The 23,520-nt window shown below is 35.6% G+C and overlaps 5 protein-coding genes and 1 non-coding gene across 10 annotated transcripts; 1 reads left to right on the top strand and 5 right to left on the bottom strand.

The window, feature by feature from the left end:
• Positions 1-21: 21 nt before the first annotated feature.
• LOC140828967 (uncharacterized) lies at positions 22-3,829 on the bottom strand. 4 transcript variants are annotated; one of them, XM_073191865.1, is made up of 2 exons: positions 3,518-3,829; positions 22-3,391 (listed from the first exon to the last, which is right to left on the bottom strand). In XM_073191865.1, the coding sequence occupies exon 2, from the start codon at positions 3,061-3,063 to the stop codon at positions 136-138; it is 2,928 nt and encodes a 975-aa protein (XP_073047966.1). In that variant the 5' UTR covers positions 3,064-3,391; positions 3,518-3,829; the 3' UTR covers positions 22-135. The 4 variants fall into 4 exon arrangements, with proteins under 4 accessions (XP_073047966.1, XP_073047967.1, XP_073047968.1 ...); XM_073191866.1 differs by having other exon boundaries at positions 22-3,359; XM_073191867.1 differs by having other exon boundaries at positions 3,533-3,829.
• Positions 3,830-6,332: 2,503 nt separating this feature from the next.
• Positions 6,333-10,461, bottom strand: LOC140828965 (high mobility group B protein 10-like). 2 transcript variants are annotated; one of them, XM_073191861.1, is made up of 6 exons: positions 10,211-10,461; positions 8,856-8,934; positions 8,163-8,325; positions 7,994-8,062; positions 7,225-7,589; positions 6,333-6,687 (listed from the first exon to the last, which is right to left on the bottom strand). In XM_073191861.1, the coding sequence occupies exons 1-6, from the start codon at positions 10,345-10,347 to the stop codon at positions 6,595-6,597; spliced, it is 906 nt and encodes a 301-aa protein (XP_073047962.1). In that variant the 5' UTR covers positions 10,348-10,461; the 3' UTR covers positions 6,333-6,594. The 2 variants fall into 2 exon arrangements, with proteins under 2 accessions (XP_073047962.1, XP_073047964.1); XM_073191863.1 differs by having other exon boundaries at positions 8,856-9,231; positions 10,211-10,350.
• Positions 10,462-11,592: 1,131 nt separating this feature from the next.
• Positions 11,593-12,278, bottom strand: LOC140828966 (photosystem I reaction center subunit V, chloroplastic-like). The gene has a single exon (XM_073191864.1). It carries the CDS (start codon positions 12,204-12,206, stop codon positions 11,766-11,768), a length of 441 nt encoding a protein of 146 aa, XP_073047965.1. The 5' UTR covers positions 12,207-12,278; the 3' UTR covers positions 11,593-11,765.
• Positions 12,279-12,454: 176 nt separating this feature from the next.
• Positions 12,455-12,526, top strand: TRNAW-CCA (transfer RNA tryptophan (anticodon CCA)). The gene has a single exon. It is a non-coding gene; the product is annotated as a tRNA-Trp (tRNA).
• A 1,226-nt stretch (positions 12,527-13,752) lies between these two features.
• LOC140828964 (GPI-anchored protein LLG1-like) lies at positions 13,753-15,812 on the bottom strand. Its single transcript, XM_073191860.1, has 3 exons — positions 15,390-15,812; positions 15,243-15,299; positions 13,753-14,311 (listed from the first exon to the last, which is right to left on the bottom strand). Exons 1-3 carry the CDS (start codon positions 15,529-15,531, stop codon positions 13,935-13,937), a joined length of 576 nt encoding a protein of 191 aa, XP_073047961.1. The 5' UTR covers positions 15,532-15,812; the 3' UTR covers positions 13,753-13,934.
• Positions 15,813-17,273: 1,461 nt separating this feature from the next.
• Positions 17,274-23,106, bottom strand: LOC140828963 (phosphatidylinositol/phosphatidylcholine transfer protein SFH13-like). The gene is made up of 15 exons (XM_073191859.1): positions 22,723-23,106; positions 21,868-21,976; positions 21,435-21,738; positions 20,780-20,879; positions 20,322-20,588; positions 19,969-20,046; positions 19,763-19,867; positions 19,619-19,668; positions 19,429-19,528; positions 19,254-19,352; positions 19,063-19,176; positions 18,699-18,852; positions 18,015-18,409; positions 17,869-17,943; positions 17,274-17,686 (listed from the first exon to the last, which is right to left on the bottom strand). Exons 2-15 carry the CDS (start codon positions 21,872-21,874, stop codon positions 17,666-17,668), a joined length of 1,869 nt encoding a protein of 622 aa, XP_073047960.1. The 5' UTR covers positions 21,875-21,976; positions 22,723-23,106; the 3' UTR covers positions 17,274-17,665.
• Positions 23,107-23,520: the final 414 nt, after the last annotated feature.

Here is a 23,520-nt window from a genome sequence, read left to right as displayed (position 1 = left end):
ATACAGTCGAAAAATAGAGTAATTTCCCAGTCTAGGCTGGAGTCTTTGATTTTTATGTAACAGGTAATGGCAGCATTATTACAGAGCGAACAAAACCGAGCTATCGTGTTTTAACTGTGATTCCTGAAACAAACATTATATCTTACTTCTCATCCTAACTAACTTTGCCAATGTTTCTTGAGCAGCTAACGTTTGAGCATGGTTGTGTCCCAGTACCACTGTCCTAATGCTGATACATGTTCTGCAAACCTCTTCACCACTGCTAAAATGGCCGCCTCTCAGAAGTAACTTTGCCCTCGTCTCGAGTAGCGTGGCTTTCAGCAAGGTAACCTCCTGCCACACATATTCATCCACTCTTTGATTCGAATTCAGTGCATTTTTCCAGCAGAGGGAGCCATGACACCAATCCTGAATTTGCGACACGAATGATTTCTCCACTTCTTCGAGCACACTAGTGCATACTTTTAGGAGCTCTAATGCTGAGTTGCATCTAGAGAAGGTTGTGAATGCTCTTATTGCTAGAGGGAGAGCCGTTTTCTTTATAAAGAGAATCATGTCAATCGCCTTGAGCTGAACAACAGGGCCTTCAGATTTGAAACCGAACACGAGGAACGTTGAGGCCCAAAGGTGATCAAAATTTGCTGATGTATTCCCAGTTTTCCTTACTCCATGAACTATTGCCTTGGCAGCAAACGTACTGTCTTTGCCTTTGGCGAATGTTTGAGTAATGGGGTGGAATTGAATCCAGCAGCCAGGTTGCCGGTTTGTCTTTCGAGCCAAACCGAGTTTAACTAAAAGGAGAGCTGAATCTTCTTCTCTCTTGCACGTTTGGCTCGCTAAACAACCAGAGTAGCAATTCAAATTTGTTAACTTCAAGCATCGGGTCCACTTTATTAGTTTGTCTCTTGTGGATGGTATGCTATATGCTGCTGCTGCCAATAAATTTGCTGAAGCAGGTGTTGGGGCAAGCCATGCTCCAACCTTAAGCATTCTTGAGGCGAGAAAGTTCCTGTTCCCACTTTTTTGCTGCAAAAAATCCCCACAAAAGGAGAGTACTTTCATTAAGAATGAGTTGGTTATAAAAAATTCTGCATCTGCAATGCTCAAACCAGAGTAGTCAGCATCTTCATGGACGTATTGGCTCTGATTCACTGCCTCGTATAGAGCAGATGGATTGATTGCAAATTCTGATACAAGAGAAGCAACCAACGACAACCCAAAACTCGTACTGCCCAATTTTTCATCCAATTTTTCAAGAAACTCTAGTTCTGCAGGTGGATATTCCTTTATTCCTCTTCCTCTAATTAATGCCATCGCATCATACAAAGGCAATGGTCGAAGCTTAATTGAATCGAAGCTTGTTTCTGTGTTGAGCCTTGTAGTTATTATTACATGAGTGCCTCCTGTGTTTCTTGGTATGAAGTCATGTAGATCCCTTCCTTCCCACCATTCCCTTTCATTTTCAAGATTATCAATAATTAGTAAATAGGGTGTATCTCGAAACAGCTCCCTTTTAACCCTTTTGAAGGCTTCAGATTCTTGTTCATCAAAGCTACGAATCCTCCCTCGTTCTCTCTCTTCATCCGCACTCACGTCCAACCCCATATTTAGAGATAAGTTCAGTATATTTTGCCTGAAATACCGAGCTTCGCCACCAACCCACAAAACCATCTTGTATCTTTGCGAATATCGATAGGCGAATTCCAAAGCAAGCTCTGTCTTTCCGATTCCCGGCAATCCATTTATGCACACAACGGTGCTGCCGAAGTTCTTGAGTTTCTCACTCTTCGACTTCTTTTGTTTGGGCCTCTTACGTGAGTTTCTTCCGTTCGCCGGTTCCCATTTTCCAACCTCTGAACTTATGTATTTTCCTGCCCTACCATGGTCAATCTCGCTTTCCTCGTCAGCTGAATAATCTCGACAACCAAAGAATGCAGTCTCAACTTCCATAATTTCTCTCTCCCTCCCCACAAAAAACTCGTTTCTTACAAAGGGCATCTCCTCAAATGCTTCGACTTCCTTTTCAACCACACTCTTTCTCCCAAGCTTTCTCCTTAGTATACTCACTGCTTTTGAAACACCGCTTCGCCAGTTACCCTCGTTTGCTTCTAGCTGAAACTCATGATATCTCTTTAGCAAATCTAATGCTTCTTTACATGCATAATCCGAAACAGATTCGAAAAGAGTCCTAATCTCATTGGCATCTGTATTGAAGAACAAAGGGATTAAGTTCTTCTTTTGAGCAAAGAATCTAATCTCCTCCAGGCTCATATGGTTAACAAGACTATCACTTGTGATAACCACCAAACCAAAGGTTACGGAGCAAATAACCTTGTCGGCAATCTCACTGCTCTGATTATCCGCATACTTTGCTCTGTCCGCCACAAAGCAAGCAATTCCCTGAACCTCCAACTCCGATTTAAGCCACTTACAAAACCGTGTCAAATTTGGATTTTGACCATGGAATCCTATGTACACATCACAACTCCTAAGCTTCAGATTTGACACTGGCGAAGCTGAGCCTTTGGTGAATGAGTTTCTAGGCACGGGGAAAGAAAATGAGATCCGAGGTGCAGTTTCTGTGCCTGAAACTGGTACACGAGTTACAATCTTGAGCTTTGTCTTGGCCGGATCAGTGGCGTAGTCTTGCCTTTCCGGCGGCGGAGTATAGGAAGTGCTAGGGACATCATCCGACTGAGAGCCGGAAAATGACATCGGCGGAGAGGGATGAGTAATGGTGGTAGCCGGAGTGGGACATTCTTGTGTAGGATTTGGGCTTGGATTCGCATCCAAAATGGCTCTTGGAGAAATGTAAGGTGATTGCAAAGCTGAAACAAATGCCGAGGACGGAGGGGAGATGAGTGGAGAGTTGCACGAAGATGATGCTATAGAATTTATTGATGAATTCTTGGAGACTGGATCTTGATTCGAAGGAACGATGTTGGCTAAAATTTCCTTACCGTTCTTCTTGCCTGCACTTTTTATCTTAATGGTGAGGAACTTGGTTTCAACGGTTGGGATCTCTTCAAAACCTTCTGCAGACAATCCTGATTCTCCGTCCATGTTCTGGTAATGCAGTAGAAGGCCTTAAAACTACGTTTCAGCAGAGGCAAGAAAAGGGTTTTCAATCCAGATCTTTAAATTTCTTGTAAATCCCACTGAAATATATGACTCCAGACATTCCAACGCCTCACACTAGAGGGAAACTGTTCTTCGTGTCGGATTCTTGCTCTGATATTTTAAAACGGCAGGTGAAATTAAACTTCTGCTGACTAAGGACACTTCAGACTGGAAGAAAACGAATGCAACAGTGAACACTTTTGAATTCATAAATCATCAATCTTCTTCCATTTGTGGGCCTTGAAGAGTCAGAATCAGACATCAGGTTTTACTGTACAGAGTGGATCAGAGTGAACAAAAAAGTCAGCATCATAAATCAAGAACTAAAGGTACAAATCCCATTCTGCAGAAAAATATAACTAAACTTTATATTTTCACTTGAAGTGGAGAAAATTACCAAGAAAAGAGCGACCTTTTTTTCTCCATAGTTGCAGAGAGGCCATCTGTAAAGTATCTTCTCTTCTCTCTTTGATAATGAAACAAGCTGTACAAAATGGGATACCAAGTGAGTTGGATCTATGAGGTTTGAACATAAAATACAGGAATAAAATCTTCCTTAGGAGCTGAAAGAGCGTTAATCTGTGCAATATTATAAGGTTTTGTGCGTTTATCAATTTTCTTCTTGGGCCTAGATTATATCACCTTTTTGGTTATGTGTGTTTTAAAATTATAAAATTAACAAAAGTTTATATTTGATCACAGAAGCCAAAGATTGGTCAGAAAAACTCAGGAAAAAGTCATTGGAAATATCGTTGGTCAGATGAACCATTAACACAAGAAGACTAGCATTGGCCTGTAGCAGAGTTGTAAATCAATTCTTTTGAAAATGTATATGCTATAATTTGATTACATAGAAAAATATTTTATTCTTCAGCGGTCTTCAAGAAGTGCTAAAAATATGCATTAAACTTAAATTTAAGTATGAATTTTATTTTTGTTCAAAATAATAAATTTATTTAAAGATGATCGCATTCCATCCTTCTCAGTATATGTCAGGTGTATTGAAAATAGTCCTGAATGGAAACAAGGAATAGTGTACAGATAAATGAGCAATGGGCCAGATTTCTCTCGCTCATCTGTCACATTTTTTATTTGTATTTTAGCTGTGGGAACTGGAGCAAGACTGGTCCAACTCAGTCACTGACTTTTAATATTTGGTTTTTAAATGAAAATAAATTTGGGCAAATTTTTAAATGAAAATAAATTTGGGCAAATAATAGAGAGTATATCTCTTACGAGACGATGTGACAAATCTTTATCTATAGACGAATCAACTCTACCTATATTCATAATAAAAATATTAATTTTAATATAAAAAGTAATAATTTTTCATGTATGATCCAAATAAGAGATCCGTCTAACAAAATACGATCCGTGAAATCGTCTTACACAAATTTTTGACTATAATATATGCTATTTTTTTTAAAAAAAACATAAAGAGAAGGAAATAAATTATTTTCAAAAAAGTTGTAAAGAGAAGGAAATAAAATACTTTTTTTTATCGTTCAATAAAAATTTACTACTAAAAAAATATTTACAATTACATTGGACATGGACAGAGATAGCTAGCAGCTTCAATAATATTTAGCAATAAAATCCACACAATAATTTGCATGCATGCGTTAACATGCTATTAATTGTTTCTTTTAGGAGTAGACCAATTATTTCAATAATACTAACGAATCAAATGCTAAATAAAATTATTAAGTTTAATTATTATTCGCAATATCTTTTAATTGTGAGATTATTTTATTAGTTTGCATGCTCTTCCTTAATTTACAAATCATATAATAATAACTAAACGAGTTGATTAGAACATTTGTTTATAATATAATTAGATGATATAATATATATATTGCCTTCATATTATTGTTATTATACAAAAATAATTTTTTAAAAAATAATCTGATGAGACATTAATTAGGTAAAAACTTGTGTGAGACGGTTTTCGAGTCGTATTTTGTGAGATATATTTTTTATTTGCGTTATTAATGAAAAAATATTATTTTTTATGCTAAGAGTCTTACTTTTTATTGTGAATATCGGTAGGATTGACATGTCTCACAGATAAAGATTCGTGAGACCGTCTCACAAGAAACCTACTACGTACATTAATTAATGTTGCGAGAGGAGTTCTAAGAATTTATATATTTGATTTAGTAATTAGTGTGGTCATAATTACATTGATTAAGTAACCAAAGCACCCAATCCAAATAGTGGGTGGCAACGTTGTTCAAATTATAGAACTCTACTTCTATAATTTACTAAACCTATGTTATTATTAAGGCTAAGTACCTTTATGATTTACCAATAAATAATAATGGCATTGTGCTATTGAATTTAATGCCCGCACAATTAGGTTATTTAGAGTAAGAATGATTGAAATATATATATTTAACGTGTATATTTGTAGGGTCGGCCACTATATACTCGTACATAAATGTGGATTTATGACCATTAATTAGCATATATATATAAAGGGTGAACCCCACCTCCGAGGACCCCACACCGAGCCGCCCCAAGCCCCGACGTGAAGAAAGGTAAATCAGGGATTATGCATCGACAGCAGATACCCAGAGAAGATGTTTGATTTTGGTTCATTTTGATTATAGCGGTACTATTAACAATGAAACAATAGATTAAATTTTAAATATGTATCTTACTGATTTACACACTAGTAAGAAAAAGTAAAATAGATTTCAAATAACTCGATTCTTGGATGAACTTGAAATATAATTCATCGTAATTAAAATAAAACACTATATAAATACTGAAAAAATACATTTATATACATTTCATCCAAATATATAGAACCTTAGTGAATTTTGTTTGATCAATGATAAATCAATGTTGCTTAATTAAAATAAAACTCAAAGATGACGTCAAGATTCCAAGGAATTTACGAGTCGAAATTGAAACAATATAACGAAATAATTATATTGGATCCACCTCTTTTTGAAATAATTTTCCTACTAATTGTTAACGTTAAATAATCCATAATGCCACCAATGAGATATGCTGCAAATATTCCGTCCGAACATACAATCTCAAATATCACAAGATTCTCAAAAAACAAACATCACGAAAAATTTCGGGTGCACAGTGAGCACAAGCAGCATTCCAAGGAACTCAAGAGCACAATCCATGGTAAGCGTGTTCACAAACCCTCCGAAACATATTGATTCGAGTTTCAATGGTGGCGTCGAGCTGGAGAACGCCGAAAAAATATTGTATACAACAACAGTTTCGAAGATACCTTACAAAATTATCATCTTCTAGCCACCTCATGGCTCATGCCCTGCCAGTTTTGTTCTCTCTTACCGGGAATATTTTTCAGTCATCCTTGCTACAAACCGAGAAAAAAGCCAAAGAAAAACCAATGACCGATAATAATACAATAACACAGTTTGATGGGGGAGCAAAGATAGGAAAAAGTGACATCTTTCAATAACATCTCAAGAAACAGAAGTAGGCCTATTGAGGAAGTTGAAGATGGTGGGATGATTTGTAGTCCAACATTTCAGCTTGGTATCTTTCCTTGTCTCTCAGCCCCATGTCCTGATATACCTGTACAACATCAATAACAGAGTTTGAGTTGAAAATAGACTTTTTCTTTTGTGTCCTCTTCATAAAGTTGAGTTCGGACAGCATACTATACATTTTACTTGAACAGTGCAATAATCATGCTTTTTTAATATTCATTTGATTTAATTTACCCCCAAAAGAAACGATGATCCCCAAAAAAAACATTTTTGAGATGTAAACATGTAAATTCATTTGTAGCCCAAAACAATTACAGAGTGCAACTGGCAAATGAAAAGCATAACTATAAGAACCAAGATAGATTCTTGATCTCTTAGCAAACTGGACAAAAATGCTTAAGCCGCACACTTTCCTCATATAACGAATGTGGTATTTGGTAAGTTTGTATCCGAAATGTGCAAGGGTATGATATGCTAGAACCACAAGGTCCCTCTACTTTTTAGTAAACGTGGAACCATTTCAAACAAGTTATACCTAATTTGGATCTAGATAAGCAACTAAATGAGACCATTTAGATTAGGGATAGACAATATAACTTTCCTACTAAAATACTGACTATACCTGTTTTTCAGTCTCAGAAAGTCTGCTCCATAACTGACCAATTTTTTTACTGATGCCTCTTTCTTGTCCTTGGTACAGTGGTTGAAGTCGATGATACTGCTCCTCGAAAAAGAAAGTATAGCCACTTCTATTTCGCTTAGGTTGACCTGGGGCCCTTACTTGGTGATTATGCTTTTTCCGTGAATGGTAAGCCGGGGAAAGAACAGAAGAGCTAACACTCAGGGACTTGGTAGGTGCCACAGAGGTGTGGTAAATGACACCTTTCAACTCCTCAGATCCCAAATGAACTGAAACTAAATATCCGTCATCAAATTTACCATCAATTGTTCCATTGACTATCATGCCATCCTCCAGTTCAGGACTTTCTGCATATTATATTAAGCTCAAATGTTAGATAATTGTCAGAGATCGATATTTTCTAGAATCTTATTTGACAGCATTATCTCCCGATGATTCTTTGATAAGATTTTGATTGCAAGTTCTACGAAAGATTTCCTACCATATTTATCTAAAAGTCTTTTCACCAATATAAAAAACTGACAATGGCATCTAAACAAAGATACTAATAGATTTTTAGTTCGCGAGACATGATGTCATGGATTCAAGTACCAAACATTGTCCCGTGCCTTCATAATATTTCTAATAGTTCAAATTTCAACAGTAACACACACAAACATGTTGAGGAACATATAAAAAAGACGGTAAAATACTTTGTGACCACAAAACAATGAAACAAAAGCCATACATAAAGTTATAGCAGCACCCTCACCCGAAAATTGATCATATGCAGCATCATCAACACCACATGGCAATGGTGATCCACTTCCATTTGTACTCACTTGAATAGTTAAAAGAAAGAAAGAAAAATCAGTTGTTCCCCACCAGGTGAAAAGTTAAATTACATGTGTACATAAATCAAAGTCGGGTGGTTAGGCTACCAGATTCTGTGATGGATGGTTCTTCTTTTCGGAAGTAATAAACCTGCTCAAAATGATACAGCAGCGACAGATAATATTTTCTCAAAACAAACGACGCACTAGTAATGGAGGATGGGAACTTGAAGGCTCCAGTAATTTCCTTCCATCTACGATCTCTCAACACCTGTAGCATTTTAACCATTAGACATGAAAATTCACAAGAAAATGAAGAGAGATACATCAATGAGAACTATCATGGTCCATGGAACAGTATGAGTCATTTGATCAGATCTAGTGAAAGATGCTACCTTTCCATTTGACAGTTTTGAGATGAACACTCATACAAGAAGATAAATTTTATACCTAATTAGATATCTTTCGCGTTGACACTGGAAAAAATGAACCATAAATCATAAACAGACTCTGATATCCATCTTCCACAAATCATATTTTATTTTTCACCTTTCACTATCTTATGTCTCATTACTGTTTCACATTTCAAAAATCATCTATGTAGAAAAAATGAAATTAAACATGACAAGGTAGTTTTTGTTCATTATTGAGAAAAACTATCAATAATATTTCTGTACACATGACACTCATTTTTAGTTATAAATAACCACATATAATTCACACTTCAACTAGTTACTGGCAAAGTGAAGGCTGAAGTACATGGAAGTAAACACTAATTGCAAAAAAGAGAAGAAAGCGTACCTTTTCAATGCCACCTCGGGAGGTTACCTCCACGAAAAGTTGATGTAAATCTAAACGATTTCCTCCTATTGTAGGGACCCTAACAGCAAAAGAATATATGTGTGTGTGTATATATATACTGACAAGTTTCATGTTATGTCAAAAATTTTCTCAAAGTTCATATCACAGCAATTCGGTGGCGGTGGAGTGAATCACTCATCAGGAAAAGAGGGGGTTAAGGCACAAACAAATAAAATAAGTACGGCAATATAACTCGACATCATTCGCACTATCATTTCATAACCAACTACCAATGCAACAAACCTAAAGTCTATTCAACTGCTGTAGGCTGTTTGTTATTCCTCCATTTTGACTTGCCTTATCCAAAAGATACAAACTGAAAATGAAGAATGTGGTATCAAAAACATATTTTGATTAAATTATCTATTCAGATATTTTGTTCAAGAACTAGCAGCTCTAGTGTTTTCATAGCTAAAGTATGATAATATCATAACTAATAATAAGGACCAACTAAGGTAATATTGTAATACTCAGTTCCAAATCACTACATCTTCGAAAAGAGGTATGACAACCGAGTCCTCAAGGAAAAATGACAAGGTCCAAGAGCTTCGACATAAATGCTAGAGATGAATCGTAGCATAGTTGATATAAACAAAACAACTGGCAATTCAGAACTTCTACACAGCTAAATCATCAGAAGAAAATAACCTATGAATCAGCCTTCAAGCAATTTACAGTGAGAAAGGGTCACATTTGACCAACGAGGTAAAAAGTTCAGATGCATACAATTTTCCCGACCAACGAAAAAATTTTAAGCAAAATCAGTGTAATAAAAATTACAATTTCTGATACATTCAACTACATTTTTTTTAACCAAGACATGCAGTGCCCTTTAATACCAGCTGAAATATTTACCACGACCATAAAATCTGCGTTGTCAGTCTGGCCATGTGCGCATTAATATAAACTTCCCAAAAATGACAATCGAAAATTGAAAACCAATAAAACTGACAAGCTTCAAACTCAATCAACGAGAACCGTCGTCATTGAAATACGATCAAACCAATATATCCAGCAATTCTAGCAGCGTCCGAACAAGATGGATTTGCAAATGAAACAACAACCAGAGGCCAGAATCCAGGACGAGCTTGTCCTTCTCAAACGAATTAAGCATAATTTTTTTCCCCCAAAAATCAAGCTTTAATTAAACTAAAGCCATCAGCCTTCTCATGCCCAGAACATTCAAGAACTTCAATTTATAAATCGGTAAACCAACAAAAAGGTGTATGAAGAAAACACACCCCCACAATAAAATGAGTACTCAATCGAAGATAGCATAACTGGAAGCCAGTTACCTGAATTTGGTACCATAAAAAACGTGAAAAGCCTTGAGCTTTTGCAAGAAAAAATCTGGGTTTTGAAGGATTTCTTGATACTCTGCTTCCGGTTTGGGGTAAGAAGTGTAATTTGTACGAGGCGGGTCGTTTGGCATTTTAGTACGAGAGGTAAAAATTATGCATCAAACTGAAATCAATCTTCTCCCAACAAGAGTTTTAAAGAGTTATAATTGGATTTCCCCAAGAATTTCATTATATTAATTTGAATTTTTTTTCATCCTTGAAATTGTTAAAAGTTGATATATATAGTCTATAGAGGTAGGCTATAGACGAACTGAATAGCATATGATAAAAAAAGTTGACACACAAAAATTTGTTTAAGACAATCACGAGTCGTATTTTGTGAGACGGATCTTACTTGAGTCATCTATGAAAAATCATTACTTTTTATGTTGAGGGTATTACTTTTGATCGTGGATATCGATAGAGTTGACTCGTTATAAAGATTCATGAGACCGTTTTACAATAGACTTACTCAAAAGTTAAAGCTCGAGTTCAGTTCGCAATTTTATTTGAATTCGAACTAGATTTAAAACTCAATAATTTTAAATTTTTTGGGTCCAATGAAGCAATTAGTATTGGAGTTCAAACATGGCTAAAAATCTTCGAACATATTCACAATTTATTTGAATTATTCCAAATTTATTTATTTTAATATATAATTATATTATATTGATAAAACATTAAAATTCACTAACATGAATTATCAAATAAAATAATTTGAACTAAGATCCGGCTCGAAAAAGATATCTAGTATGTTCGAATTCGATTTAAAAACTTGAATACAAATCAAATATTTTTCGAAACGACTTAAAAAATTCCTAAACTAGCTCACTTCGTTTGCTACAGTAAGAAAATGAAGGCAAGGAACAAAAATTAAAGGAGGTGCCGTTTGAGTGACTTTTATTTGACATTCTGCCCTTGAAATTCATATTAATTGATTTATATAGTATAGTTAAAATGATTATTACATACAAATATGATTGTACAATTTTGGTACATTTTATTTATTATATTATATATTTTCAAATGATATAATATATTCACATTTTTTACATAAGTGGGAAAAAAAGGTGGATGGTTACATTAAGAAATGCTGCAGTTTGTTAAATCTTAATCATGATTCAAAGTTAAAACTATTGTAACAATTACATAAGAACTGTATTTCCAACCATTAAATTAGAGGGGTTTAGAGAAGCTGTTTAATCTTTATTTCTACTTTGTCGAAAAGAACTGTAAATTTTCAACATGATCTTCTGCAAATCGTTTAATTTGAGCTATAAGCCTACAGAACAAAGATTGTATAGTTTCAAGAATGCTAGATTGAATTCCAATACAGATAAGGAGGAGAAGTTTGTGTTATATATTGAACAACTAAATTACAAGAATCAGATGAAATTCAAACACAAAATTCCAGTAAAACTACACAAATTAAGATCAAAAGTTCCAACCAAAAATAATAATAATTGAAATAGATTGCCAGATATACACTAATGCAGAAAAGACCCTTTTCCTAGAAGAAACTGGGATCGTATCCATTGGAAGAAGTGGCAAGAATGTAGTACGCAACAATGTGTCCAAGAGAACCCCAGGCAAGAACATCGACAATGTTGAATCCGACGGGGTCGTTGGATTTGAGAAGGCTGACGTATTCCTTGGCGCGTTCATCGCCAGCCTCGAAGTGGGAGGCCCCGTTCTGCTCCGGTACCTGTTTGGCCACGTTTTCCCTCTGGAAGGAGAAGAACACGAACCTGCCTAGGAAGAGAGAGAGGCCGGTGCTCAGACTGATTACTATAGACGGGTTGAGCTCAGCCTTGACGGCGAGGCTACTGCAACGTTTCTTGGTGGTGAGAGGGCGGCAGAGGAAAGAGGCGCAGGTGGGCTTGAAGTCTGTGGGCTTGTTGAGGGTTCTGAGACCTTGGAAAGTTGGAGTGGAGAAGAGAGTGGAGGCCATGCTTGGAGAAGATATTGAAGCCTCTCTCGAAATTTGGTTGAAAAATGGGAATTGGATATGAGGAAGATAAGATGAGGCTTATATGTTGGGAAGAGATTTGTGGAAGAAAGAAATGGATTTTGTGAGGAGGAAGCGAGATTTTGGATGGTGAGTTGGCTCTATGTTATTGGTTGCTAATGGATCATTTGACGTGAATTCGTGATTTTTAATTAATAGTTGTACAATTTCGACTAAGAATTGTCACCTTGGGATCCGTGGCGCAATGGTAGCGCGTCTGACTCCAGATCAGAAGGTTGCGTGTTCGATTCACGTCGGGTTCAATCTCCCGATCCCAAACGGGTCTCCTTTTTGCGAGATTTATTTTATTTTTATTTTTGAATTAAAAGGATAAATTTTATTTTTTTTAATTTCAATATATAAAATTATTTATAAGACCGGAAAATAGGGATGGCAACATAACGGGTGGGGAGAGTTTGACCACCCCGTTCCGCTCACTTTAGACCCGTTCTACAAACCCGCCTGAGTCCAATTTGGATTAAATTTGCTAAAATTATATTTTCTAATTTTATATTAATAATAAATATTATTACAAGTTAAAAGTCTATTACTTTATATTCAACATATAACAAAATAAAAATCATAATTATATATATTTCATTTTAAACTCATATTTATAAAATAAAATTATTTCAATATTCCAGGCTAAAATTAGAAATTAAGATATAAGTTTTTTAATAAATAAATAAAAATAGATTTTTAATATTATAAATACATGTACATGCATATGGACGACTCCATCAAACCCCAACTTCATCCCGGACTCACTTGTTAACTCACTTGACCAAGTCTAAACCGCCCCGGTCCTATTTGGCACACTTCTATGTTGCTTAAAATATGGAGAGAGAGAGAGAGAGGGGAAAAAAAAACCTCAAAACTTAAAAAAAGAAAATTTACTGATAAACTAAATTAACCGTATGGTGGTAGATTCATTCACGTAAAGCCAAAATATTATGTATAAATGAAAGTTGTCTTTTATAGCAAATAAATAACTAAATATAATTTTTCCCAACTCTCCCCCCACAAGTATTTACTCCCGAGGTCCATCTCATCTTACCGTACGTAGCATTTAAAGTAGGTTTTTATAATGAGATGGATCAACTCTATCGATATTTCAAATAAAAAGTAATATTTTAAGAATAAAAAGTAATAATTTTTTATGGATAACCCAAATAAGATATTCGTCTCACAAAATACGACCTGTGAGAACGTCTCACACAAATTTTTGCCTAGTATTCAAATATTCTTTTGGCATAGTAAAAATTAATATTGTATGCATGTATGTATATCTTAAAACAAATCCACGTAAAAACATCAAGCATGATCCATGAACTTGGGCTCCTGCAATCTTAAAGCCACTGTTGATCGTATCTTTTTTCCCCATAATCAATTTACGCATCAATATCATAACTAGAAACAAGGACCAAACAATCCTAAATCACATCGCAACTGCATGAGATGAATCATTGGAGACAACTGCACTTGTACATCACGAAAAATCGAATTCTTCTCATAATTTCTTATAGAACAATGAACATCGGATTTGAGGAATGAGATCTCTCGGCTAAAATGAATACTGGAGACAACGAAACGTGGAAGGCATAAGAGAAATCATTACAAAGAAAAATATCGAATGAAGTTACGAGAGAACTAAGTACACGTGGAAACTCTTTAAATGAGCTGCATTGACAACACAAGGAAAGCAGCTAGAAGAAACAGCATTGGAAAAAGTTCAGACATTCTACAACTGCCATTTGCATTAGCAAATTTATCGGACAGTGAAGCTGATGGTGATACTGCAGGGCATTCTAGGCCCAGCTTCCCTTCTCGGCACTCGCTGGCAAATAGACCTGGTGGGTACTTTCCATAAAGATTAATATAGCTGAACATGGTAGATGCACAATCATTTGATAGGTCATTCAAATGATCGGCAAATGGACAGGAAAAATCTTTAAATGCCGGACAGCATAGGTTGGGCGGGTATTGGGGTCCCTTGCACTTGCTGGTGATGATGGTGTAGTTCTGGAACTCAAAGTTGTCAGGGCAAGCTGAGGAAACCAAATATAAACTAACCAATCAGCTCAAACATTAATATATTGAGCTTTTCTGATATCATTAATATTTAAGATAAAATCAAATCATAGTTTGTAAATTTGGATTGTAATACGGTGATCGTGTTGGTCTATCGGTTCATATACCTAGCAATATGCTGAAACTAACAGGAATGATGAGAATCACTTGACAAAAGTATCTTGCAATACTTGCACGAAACCATCTACCAGTACTCAGAGCCATTACCAAATCTTAGTAGCACCAAAATTCTTCAGTCTCAAGATGAACTACCATAAATTGAAGTGTAAACAAATGAAGAAGAGGGCCACACTCAGCCTAATTCCCAAAAACTGTTGGAAATTATAGGGTTTTGGAAGCAAGAAAAATGGCTACTGTAATGTGGGAAGAGCGACAGCTTCATTTTTATTAAAACTTTTTTCCTTGAGACGACAAGACATTGCCTTGCTACGCTGCTTATGGTTATTGGTAATTCGTTTCCAAAGACAAGACACCACTATTTCAAGAAAGTATCAATATAAGTCCTGAAATTTACTAACAAAATATATTTAGATGCCATAGCCCATTAACACAAACTATTAATAATCCAATACCAAGGCCCGTTTACTACTGTATCGCCTAAGCTCCTCCAGCTGAAAGTGAAAGTTGAAAACAACTTGAAATTTTTCTAGTACAAGGCCAATGCCCATTGTACTTTCATTTTTCTAAATCAAGTTCAATCATTTAGCGGTTGAAGTACTAAGAATCTTAGATCTTTACCAGCGCATATATCATGGGATTTTTTTTTAAAAAAAGAAGAAAAGCAAAGCATCATATTTCAAGATTTTCATTTGTACCAAATAATCTCAACCTGTAATAGATTTATCAAGTGAGAAGGCGAAAAAGGTCAAGAAAATATAAGAATCGTACGTTTCTTTGCCTGAAGAAGCCTCCTCTCACTTAAAATTTGAGATCCAAATATACCATCTGCATCAAGTTAACAAAAACAAACAGACCATTAGCACTTAAAAAGAAAATCCATTAAAAAATTGGATTGATGAACAGAAACTCACAAACCTGAAATGAAAGTGGAGGCTGAGAGGGCAGTGAAAAGAGACAAACAAAGAACAAAAACCAAACAACAATTCATCTGACACGAACCCATTATTCGCGGGGTATAATTTAATCGATTCTTACTAAGATACACGGTCATCAACATAAACTACACAGATTTCAGGTACAAATCGTGCATAAAACCCCAGAAAAATCTCCCGAGAGCTGAATTCCGACAATTACGAACCAGATCTCCGATTGTGCAGTAGCTTGGAAAGAATCTAGCCAAGTATCTACCTGCCGTAACTGAATATGTTAAATGTAGGTGTGGTGTGTGGGCAGGTAAGAAAACATGGAAAGCACACAGCGAGGTGCCAGTTTTCGACGCCGAAAAGGGTGAAGTCAATTCCTCTTTGAGCAGGTAAACCTTCAAGGTACTCTTGCGGGCACTGTTCGCACACGTCGATCCAATTACTCGAATTTTTTTGAGTCATTTTTTTTTCATTATGAAGTGAGTCCGAATCATTTAGAGTCATCAGGATCGTTCATTATCCGTGCAGACAGTACCTGCACGAATAGATCGAAACAAATCCAAGGGGGGACGTTTTTATATTATATTTAATCAAGAAAACTGTTATTTCGAATCATTGATCCCTAAGATCATAGGGAACGTACAAGTTACCAATTATTAGTTGAAAGCCGTGAAAATTATACAAATACAGTTGAAATAAACTAGTCTGAAAATTTCTTTGAGTTAACTTATTCATCTTGAAATTCCAATGTTGAAAAACCTAAATATGAACGAGTTGGTTGTTATTTTGACTAATATGTATATTATTTTTAAAAATCCATCCTATTCGTTTTCAAATTAAAAAAAAAAAAAACTCTAAATATCGAAATGCATGTTTTTTTCTAATTCCCTTGATACCATCAACAACTTGATTTAAAATATATTGAAGTGCACCACAAGCTAGATAAATTAAATGGCATATTTTAAATTATTAAATATAATAAAATCTTTGTAAAATTGCAGAAAACACAAACATTAATTCTGCCAAGACTTTGTTCGTATGCAACAGGTGAAATTATGAATTAATGATAACTGTAAAATTATCTTTCCATCTAACTATATAAATAGAATATTCTACGCAAATTAATGATGTCAGCTAATTATGAGTAGGTTATTTACTCACTCTTTATTTGTTATAGGTAAGATGGAATTGGTAGTTTCCGACCAAAAAGGCTTGCTACTTTTCTTTAATGGGCTGGTGCCAGCAGGTTCCAGGAAGAGTAACCTTGTAAATCGATCCAAGTTTCCAACACAACAGAATTCAATCTACTTGAACCGAATCTGATTTCCCTACGCACCCAGTTTTTTTTTCTTCCATAAATAACCCCGGCGTAATGTTTTTAATCTAAGATTTGAAGAACATTACAAAATTCAACTCGAATAGATGAGCTGTTTCTATACGAAGAGAATTTAAATAAAAAACTATTATCGTTAATAGTTCAATCAGAACCCAACCCCGATTTAAAGAAATGAGATTTTTCTTATTAGTTCCTCGACCGGTGCTTCAGCTTTCGAATTTCAATCATGACTTCAGAACCGGGCTTTAGCTCTAAATACTTGACATTAACATCCTCTACCCATTGAATACTGACAAGTGATAACGAGTCCGTCATAAAACATAAGAGTAAAATATAATCAACACACGAAACAATACAAGTTCAAACACGAAACGATGTCAATAAAAAGTTACCAGAATTGAAACGATACTTGCAACATTGCACAAAAGGCACAATCAACAAAACCTAAGAGGTTCATGCCTGAAGAAGGTAACAAAAAAGCATAAAATTCCAACGAACATGAATTGAAGAACTCCAAGAAAGGCCTGATTGCACTAGGTCAACGTAAACAAATGAATGGTGTAATATGATTCCATCAACATTACAGAAAAGAAACTAAAATCAAGTCTTTCAACCTCTACCCATATCCCAATAAATATTTCTTTACTCATTTCAAGAGTTTATTTACATCGGACTATGCTCACTATACAGTACCATGTGCATGGCCCAAGGGCATGCAACTGAAAACAAATTATTGATTCTTTACTAATAAAAGTAATGATGTGTGTAAAGATTTTCTTCAGCTTAGCTACGTTGCAACGGTGTGGAAAAAGACACCTCAGGCAGGAAAAATGTAAGAAGGTGCTATTTCCAGGTCCTCGCACAAATGAGCTATGGTTCTTAATGCCAAAATATGGCTACCTGCTGTGGAGTTGAATTCATATCTGGCCAACTTAACAGAACAATCTGCGCCTCTGCGAAATGAAAGTTCAATATTGCTTAAAGATGATTTGGCAATGACAGAAGTTTAAACGTACTAAAAGACAAGAGAAAGGAAAAATAGATGTATCCTTGAACATGTGATGATGGGAGGAGGGAGGGGACAGGGATCGAGAATGATGATTAAAAGTTTACTCTGCTTGGACAAATTACTTACGTGGAATCTGGTTTCCCGTATATTCTCCAGCAACTCGGTAATCTCGAGCTGTTTTATCACTGTAGCTTGTATTAACTGGAACAAACACAAGAATGGGTCAATTCGTTTATTCTAGAATCTTTCAGTAAATAAAGCATGACCTTTACCCGCTTTGTCTTTTCAAGGTCAACTTCGACAGATTTGATCCGATCCAGCGATTGTTCAAGCATTTGCTCCTTGTCTTGTGGAATTTCAGCAGGCTTCTTGTTGATCTGCTCCAACAAATTTTCCAGTCTTTGAAGACGTTGGACACATGGAATGAACCTATCCTCTTCATTAACAGTTTCCGTACCAATGGTCGACTCAGCAATTGGTTCTGGTTCATTTTCCAACATATGGGATGGATGTATGTATGTCTGTCTCCTCCAATATTCGACGGGCGCATCCCGAGCAACTGAAAAAAGCTTGATGATGATGGATATTAATGTTTTCGTCATACACCGGAAACTTCTCTTCAGAATTTTCTCTTGGATAGCCTCCAACCAATTCATGACTGGAGTACCTAATACAATCAGGAAACGGGGTATCGTATGGAATAATGTTCTTAAAATATGGAATTATCAACCAACTTTATCAACATTGGATTTCTTTACCCACTCACATCATCAAGGTAGAACAATTGTATCGTGTTAAATATGGAAGGAAAAAAGAGGCTTAAGCATGGATGCAACAACTATGCCAAAATGCATGGTCGGTCCAACTGAACATTTTCAAAAATGTCCAAGCAATAATATCATACATCAAATTACAGTAATTTAAAACCAGTATGATAATATTGTAAAAACACAGACCTTCAATATTTGGTCTTGCATGGCCATTTGAATATCCAACACGGTCAATATTGAAAAACTTGTTTTCCCCTCCTTGTTCATGGTCACTATCTTTATCTGCTGAACTAAAACAATCATCACAGCTATAGTAGATACAAGGATCGGATGTACTGGCCTACACCAATCAGAATTTTTCATCCACGTGAGTAAAAATGCAAGCAACTACACACGGACAATCCACCAGTGCGATAGTGACAAGCGTATAGGAGAAACATGCCATACATCACATGATAAGGACGTTGGTGGAGCAGGAACAAGTATACATAAAAAACAAGGAAACATCATAACAAATTAATAATTTTAAGTTTCCCGTAATCAAACTCACCTCTTCATGAACAGGGTCCAGTCTTGGGGACAAGGGTCCCGCGTGTCTAGATGGAGAACAAGGATCCTCAGCAAGTGATCCTGATTCAAATATGTGTGTATTACTGCTTCTCCCCTGATAATTAGACAGTCAGTATCGGTAAATTGTGGAGTTTTTACTTGAACCAAATTCAAATTTGTTGCATTTATTACCTTCAGCGATCGGGTCCTACTGCATGAGTGAATTTTCTGTTGGTCATTTGCTAATTGAGATATCTGCCTTCCCACAGATGCTTCTGCATTATATACAAGCTAGAAATAGACAGTCGAACTACCTTGCAAAAGAAAGTAAGTCACAAGTTCAAGAACGACAAGGGGGTAAATCTACCTTCATTACTTCAGGATCATTCCAAGGACCCTTATTAGACCTCAGGCAACCTCCCTCAACATTGCAAATGCATGATCCACCCAAAAAGTCAGGTAACTGGCTGTAAATTTTTTTAAAAAAAGAAAGAAAGATGCATATGATATTTTTTTATTGGAAGTCATATTTGAGGTAGAAACAGAGTCAAGTAAACCTAGGGTCGATGATTTCCAGTAGTTTCCATGTAGATTTAGGGTCCAAAACCTGTTACAAAGTGAACAAATACATGCAATTAAATGGAATTGCAGTAAAAAGAAAATAGACAGTAATGTTTGAACAAACTACGCATATCCTTTACGCGGATCTTTGCAATAGTTTTAGCATCCAAAAACTTCTGTGCAGCAGGCCAAAGAACCTTCTTGAAGCCTGGTCCAGCATTAACAATATACATGCAATGTAGTGTCTGCAAAAAGTTGGGCACACACAAATCAAATAGATCATTACTGATGTCTGACAAAGATGTTTCTGATTTGAAACAAAATAGACTTCAGAGAACAAAAGTACCTCTGGATAGTAACTGTTGTCAATCTTTGCCATGGCTGCTAATAGACTGGCTGCAGTCTGTGTGAAATTTTTAACCCCCTAGAGTCACCATCCATGAAATTATTTTAAATGAATCACCATATACTCAAAGCACTTTCATTATTAACAAAAAGAAATCCATAGAAATTTCAGTATTTTGGGACAATCAACAGGTTAACAATCTAATAACAATGACAAATAATCCTGAGGCTAAAAAAATAATTTTGGACCCTACAAACTGAAGGAAATATTTTATTCAGCTGACACATGAGTAATTCAAAGTAAAGTATAAACTAACATCAAAATTCTTAAATTTGAAGGTTAAATCGACAAACCAGGCCATGTACGTCCAAAACTGTAGTTGTTGAACAGATTCTTCTCTTTTCAGCAATGGAACAAGCTTGGAACTTCTCATATATAGCCCTTTCAAATTCCTGAACATGATATTTCAAGTATCGTTCAATTGAAGTGATGCGCATCAGTTTGCTAGGGTGAGCTTTTCCAAGCCTTTCAATGTAAACAGGTCTTCCTTCTCTATCGACTCCATGATATCCTTGGGGATAATATTGCAAGACTTCATCCAGCTCCTCGAATTCAAAGTCCTGAAAGCCAGTAGTTGGTGGGTAACAATGTAACATATGACAGCATAGTGCTATAATCACAAAGACACTCTGTTAAAAAATCAGAGTTCCATAGGGTAATCACGATCACATGGCAAGCACAGGATCAAATTGGGGAATGAAAACAAAAATTAAAACTCCGTCTCCTAGTTTACTGTGTGCTATACATTTACCTCCAGTATTGTGTCGGCTCCAAATTTTTTCCTCCAGTTAAGCATTTCTTCCCACATTTTAGTTGTCTTGTCAATGTTGAAGTCTCTAGCTTTTAAAAACCTAGAAATCAGGGTTAGTAAAGTCAGAGTAAATCAATAAGCATCATTGCAGAAAAACATAGAACAAGCTAGGATTCCATTAAATTAAGGACATGAGAGACGGAGAATTTTCGTCTATCTATTATCTTTGTTCTAAAAGGGAAGATTTTAGAATCCAGGAAAAGGACACCCCATCTTACAACGATCACACCCACCTCTTGGAAGCTTCTTCAGAATTTACAAGAGATAGAAACTAGTATGCTCATTAAACCGACACATTCAAGAGTCAACTTAACTTCAAGCATCAAAAGAAACGTTGAAAACTCGTGTTTATTTTTCTTTTCATAGTTTCTCCAACGACAAGGAAATTAACTTGCTAACTACATAGGAAAGAAAACAGTGACGAAAAATTTATAACGTTACAGTCTATAAAAGTGTTACAATTTATTTATGAGTCAATTGCTTTAGTTTGAAGCCCCTTTAATTGCAGTATATCACAATCAAACATATTCGCGTGAAAATTACAATGTGCAAAGAAGATGGGAGCCGATGACCAGAAAAGCTAAAAAAGACTCACCTCAGCAAAGTATGGTAATCATCAAGTCTAACTGGTAATAAATCCTTATCAAGTAGCTTTTGACGCAGTTCACAGACAGTACTCTCCTCTCTTGCGTCCCGTACATCCTCAATGGAAACGGAAGACACTCTAAAATCAACTTTCCTTTTCCCTCTTTTTTTGAGAGAATGTGTAAGCTTGTTTGAAGCGTTTATAGCTTTCTTCTTTAGAGGCCCGTTTTTTGATCTCCTTCTTTCATCTTCAGAATTTTCATAATCTGATTTCCGATTATTCATTTCATCATTCAGCTCCAGTACTTCAAAGCCTAACATATCAAACAATGATGTTTGGGGTGAGAATGATTCAGAAGCCCGTTTATAATATGAAAGCACCATGGCCGAGTATTGATGGTGTAAATAAATCATTTAATGAAGAGTAGCTAACAAGCACACACCTGACATATCAGCTGGGTGCAGAAGAAAATGCCGGTGCAGAAGGGAAAAAAAGCTTGATCCTCAATGTTCAAAAATTATTGGTAAAGGACCACCAAAACTCAAGCAGCACTGCATCTTCAACATAATCAGTGGATATGTAACACATACTTTCATGAATAAAAAAATGCGTGAAAGTATCATTTATAAGGAAAGAGAATAATCCAAATTCCAAATATTGAATCGTGAAAAGACAGAAATTTTTTGTGCATATGTCCTGATAGGTTCAAGATGGTAAGCACGGGAGCGCTTTCCTTCCTTTCTTTGCTTCCTCGGATATTTCCCGCGAATTCATAGAGAAATCTCAAAATTTTCTAACAAACAACTAATGTAAATTTTGACAGCAATTCACACCAGATCTGGAAAATTTACATTTCAAACTGACTACCACAATTTCATAAGCAATTTCATGGTCCGCTACGTAGAGAACAAGCTATTCCAATCCGTAAAATCCAGTTCCATGAGAAAACTTCATGCTCAAATACTTTTTCTGCATTTTCAGCTCAAAATGCACTAATCAACTGTTGAGCCGACACAACGGAAACATTTGATAAAATTGCCTTAGTGAAGGACATAAACTATTCCGTAAATCAGATCACGGAAACAGTAATTTCTCCCATCTACGACACCTAAAATCTCCATAAACTTAAACTTCAACAATGTCATTAAATTCCCCGGATCTCACCCGACGTTTAATCCAAAAACATTAAAAAAATTCTGAAAACAGCAAAATAAAACATTACAATTCCATTGCATAAATCAATTCACGCCAAAGCTATCACGATATAACGATAGAAGAAAAGCGAAGAGCAACTTACGAATAAACCTCGGACAATCGACAGCAGCTGGATCGCAATCCTCGAACGCCTATCGCATAGATTTTCCTCGCACTTATTCAATGAAGAATCAAAATCACGCAATGCACGACCAAAAATCTTGGAAGACGAGAGTTTTCTCCAAAAAATACAAAATTCCCCGAAAAATTTGCCGCGACTGAGATCCAAACCAAAGATCTGACTCTAATTATTTCTCTCTATATATATATTTGTACAAGATATAGAGATGTGTAGCGTATAAATGCTTTTGAGTTTTGTGTATAGATTTTTCTTTCCTGTTCTGTTATATTTTCTATCTCGACACTCAACCAAAATCTGAAGGTTCCTCCCTCCGCTTATTTGACAACCAGTTGTTCCTTATATTCTCTTACGTGTCGTATGCTTCGTTTCCACTGGAAAAGGTCATTTCTAGTATCTTTTTTTCCCCACACTAAAATTTATGCGTACGGTATCTTCTAATTTAATAATATTTTTTAAAATAATATAATTTAACAATTTATTTCAAAAACAAACGAAAACAATATCATCAATCAATTTTATAAAATTGATGAAAAATATTATTTTTTTTTCAAAAATATTACTTATTATATTAAATGCGAGCAGAATTAACATGTAAACCATCTCACATAAGACAACATATATATATATATAAAAGCATATCTCAAATTTGATACGAGATTTTAATCGATTAATAATAAATCTCTCGACCGCGGATATAAACCGGTGACTTAAAAAATTTAACAGCGGGCTCCAGTTTTGTACCCTCCGATCCAACGGAGG

Source organism: Primulina eburnea, chromosome 4 (assembly GCF_022965805.1).
Source record: "Primulina eburnea isolate SZY01 chromosome 4, ASM2296580v1, whole genome shotgun sequence".
In the NCBI taxonomy this organism is placed as follows: Eukaryota; Viridiplantae; Streptophyta; class Magnoliopsida; order Lamiales; family Gesneriaceae; genus Primulina; species Primulina eburnea.
The sequence above is the reverse complement of the archived record's forward strand: the minus strand, read 5'-3'. Positions and strand labels throughout refer to the sequence as shown.

Coding starts and splice junctions, on each gene's coding strand:
- LOC140828966 (XM_073191864.1), bottom strand. CDS start 12,206: ATGGCCTCCACTCTCTTCTCCACTCCAACTTTCCAAGGTCTCAGAACC.
- LOC140828967 (XM_073191865.1), bottom strand. CDS start 3,063: ATGGACGGAGAATCAGGATTGTCTGCAGAAGGTTTTGAAGAGATCCCA.
- LOC140828964 (XM_073191860.1), bottom strand. CDS start 15,531: ATGTTGATGACCGTGTATCTTAGTAAGAATCGATTAAATTATACCCCG. Junction 15,300..15,389: donor AGCCTCCACTTTCATTTCAG/GTTTGTGAGTTT, acceptor AACTTGATGCAG/ATGGTATATTTGGATCTCAA. Junction 14,312..15,242: donor GCTTCTTCAGGCAAAGAAAC/GTACGATTCTTA, acceptor TGGTTTCCTCAG/CTTGCCCTGACAACTTTGAG.
- LOC140828963 (XM_073191859.1), bottom strand. Junction 20,047..20,321: donor TTTTGGACGTACATGGCCTG/GTTTGTCGATTT, acceptor TGGTGACTCTAG/GGGGTTAAAAATTTCACACA. Junction 19,669..19,762: donor AAACTATTGCAAAGATCCGC/GTAAAGGATATG, acceptor ACTTTGTAACAG/GTTTTGGACCCTAAATCTAC.
- LOC140828965 (XM_073191861.1), bottom strand. CDS start 10,347: ATGCCAAACGACCCGCCTCGTACAAATTACACTTCTTACCCCAAACCG. Junction 8,063..8,162: donor ACCATCCATCACAGAATCTG/GTAGCCTAACCA, acceptor TAACTATTCAAG/TGAGTACAAATGGAAGTGGA. Junction 6,688..7,224: donor TTTCTGAGACTGAAAAACAG/GTATAGTCAGTA, acceptor GATGTTGTACAG/GTATATCAGGACATGGGGCT.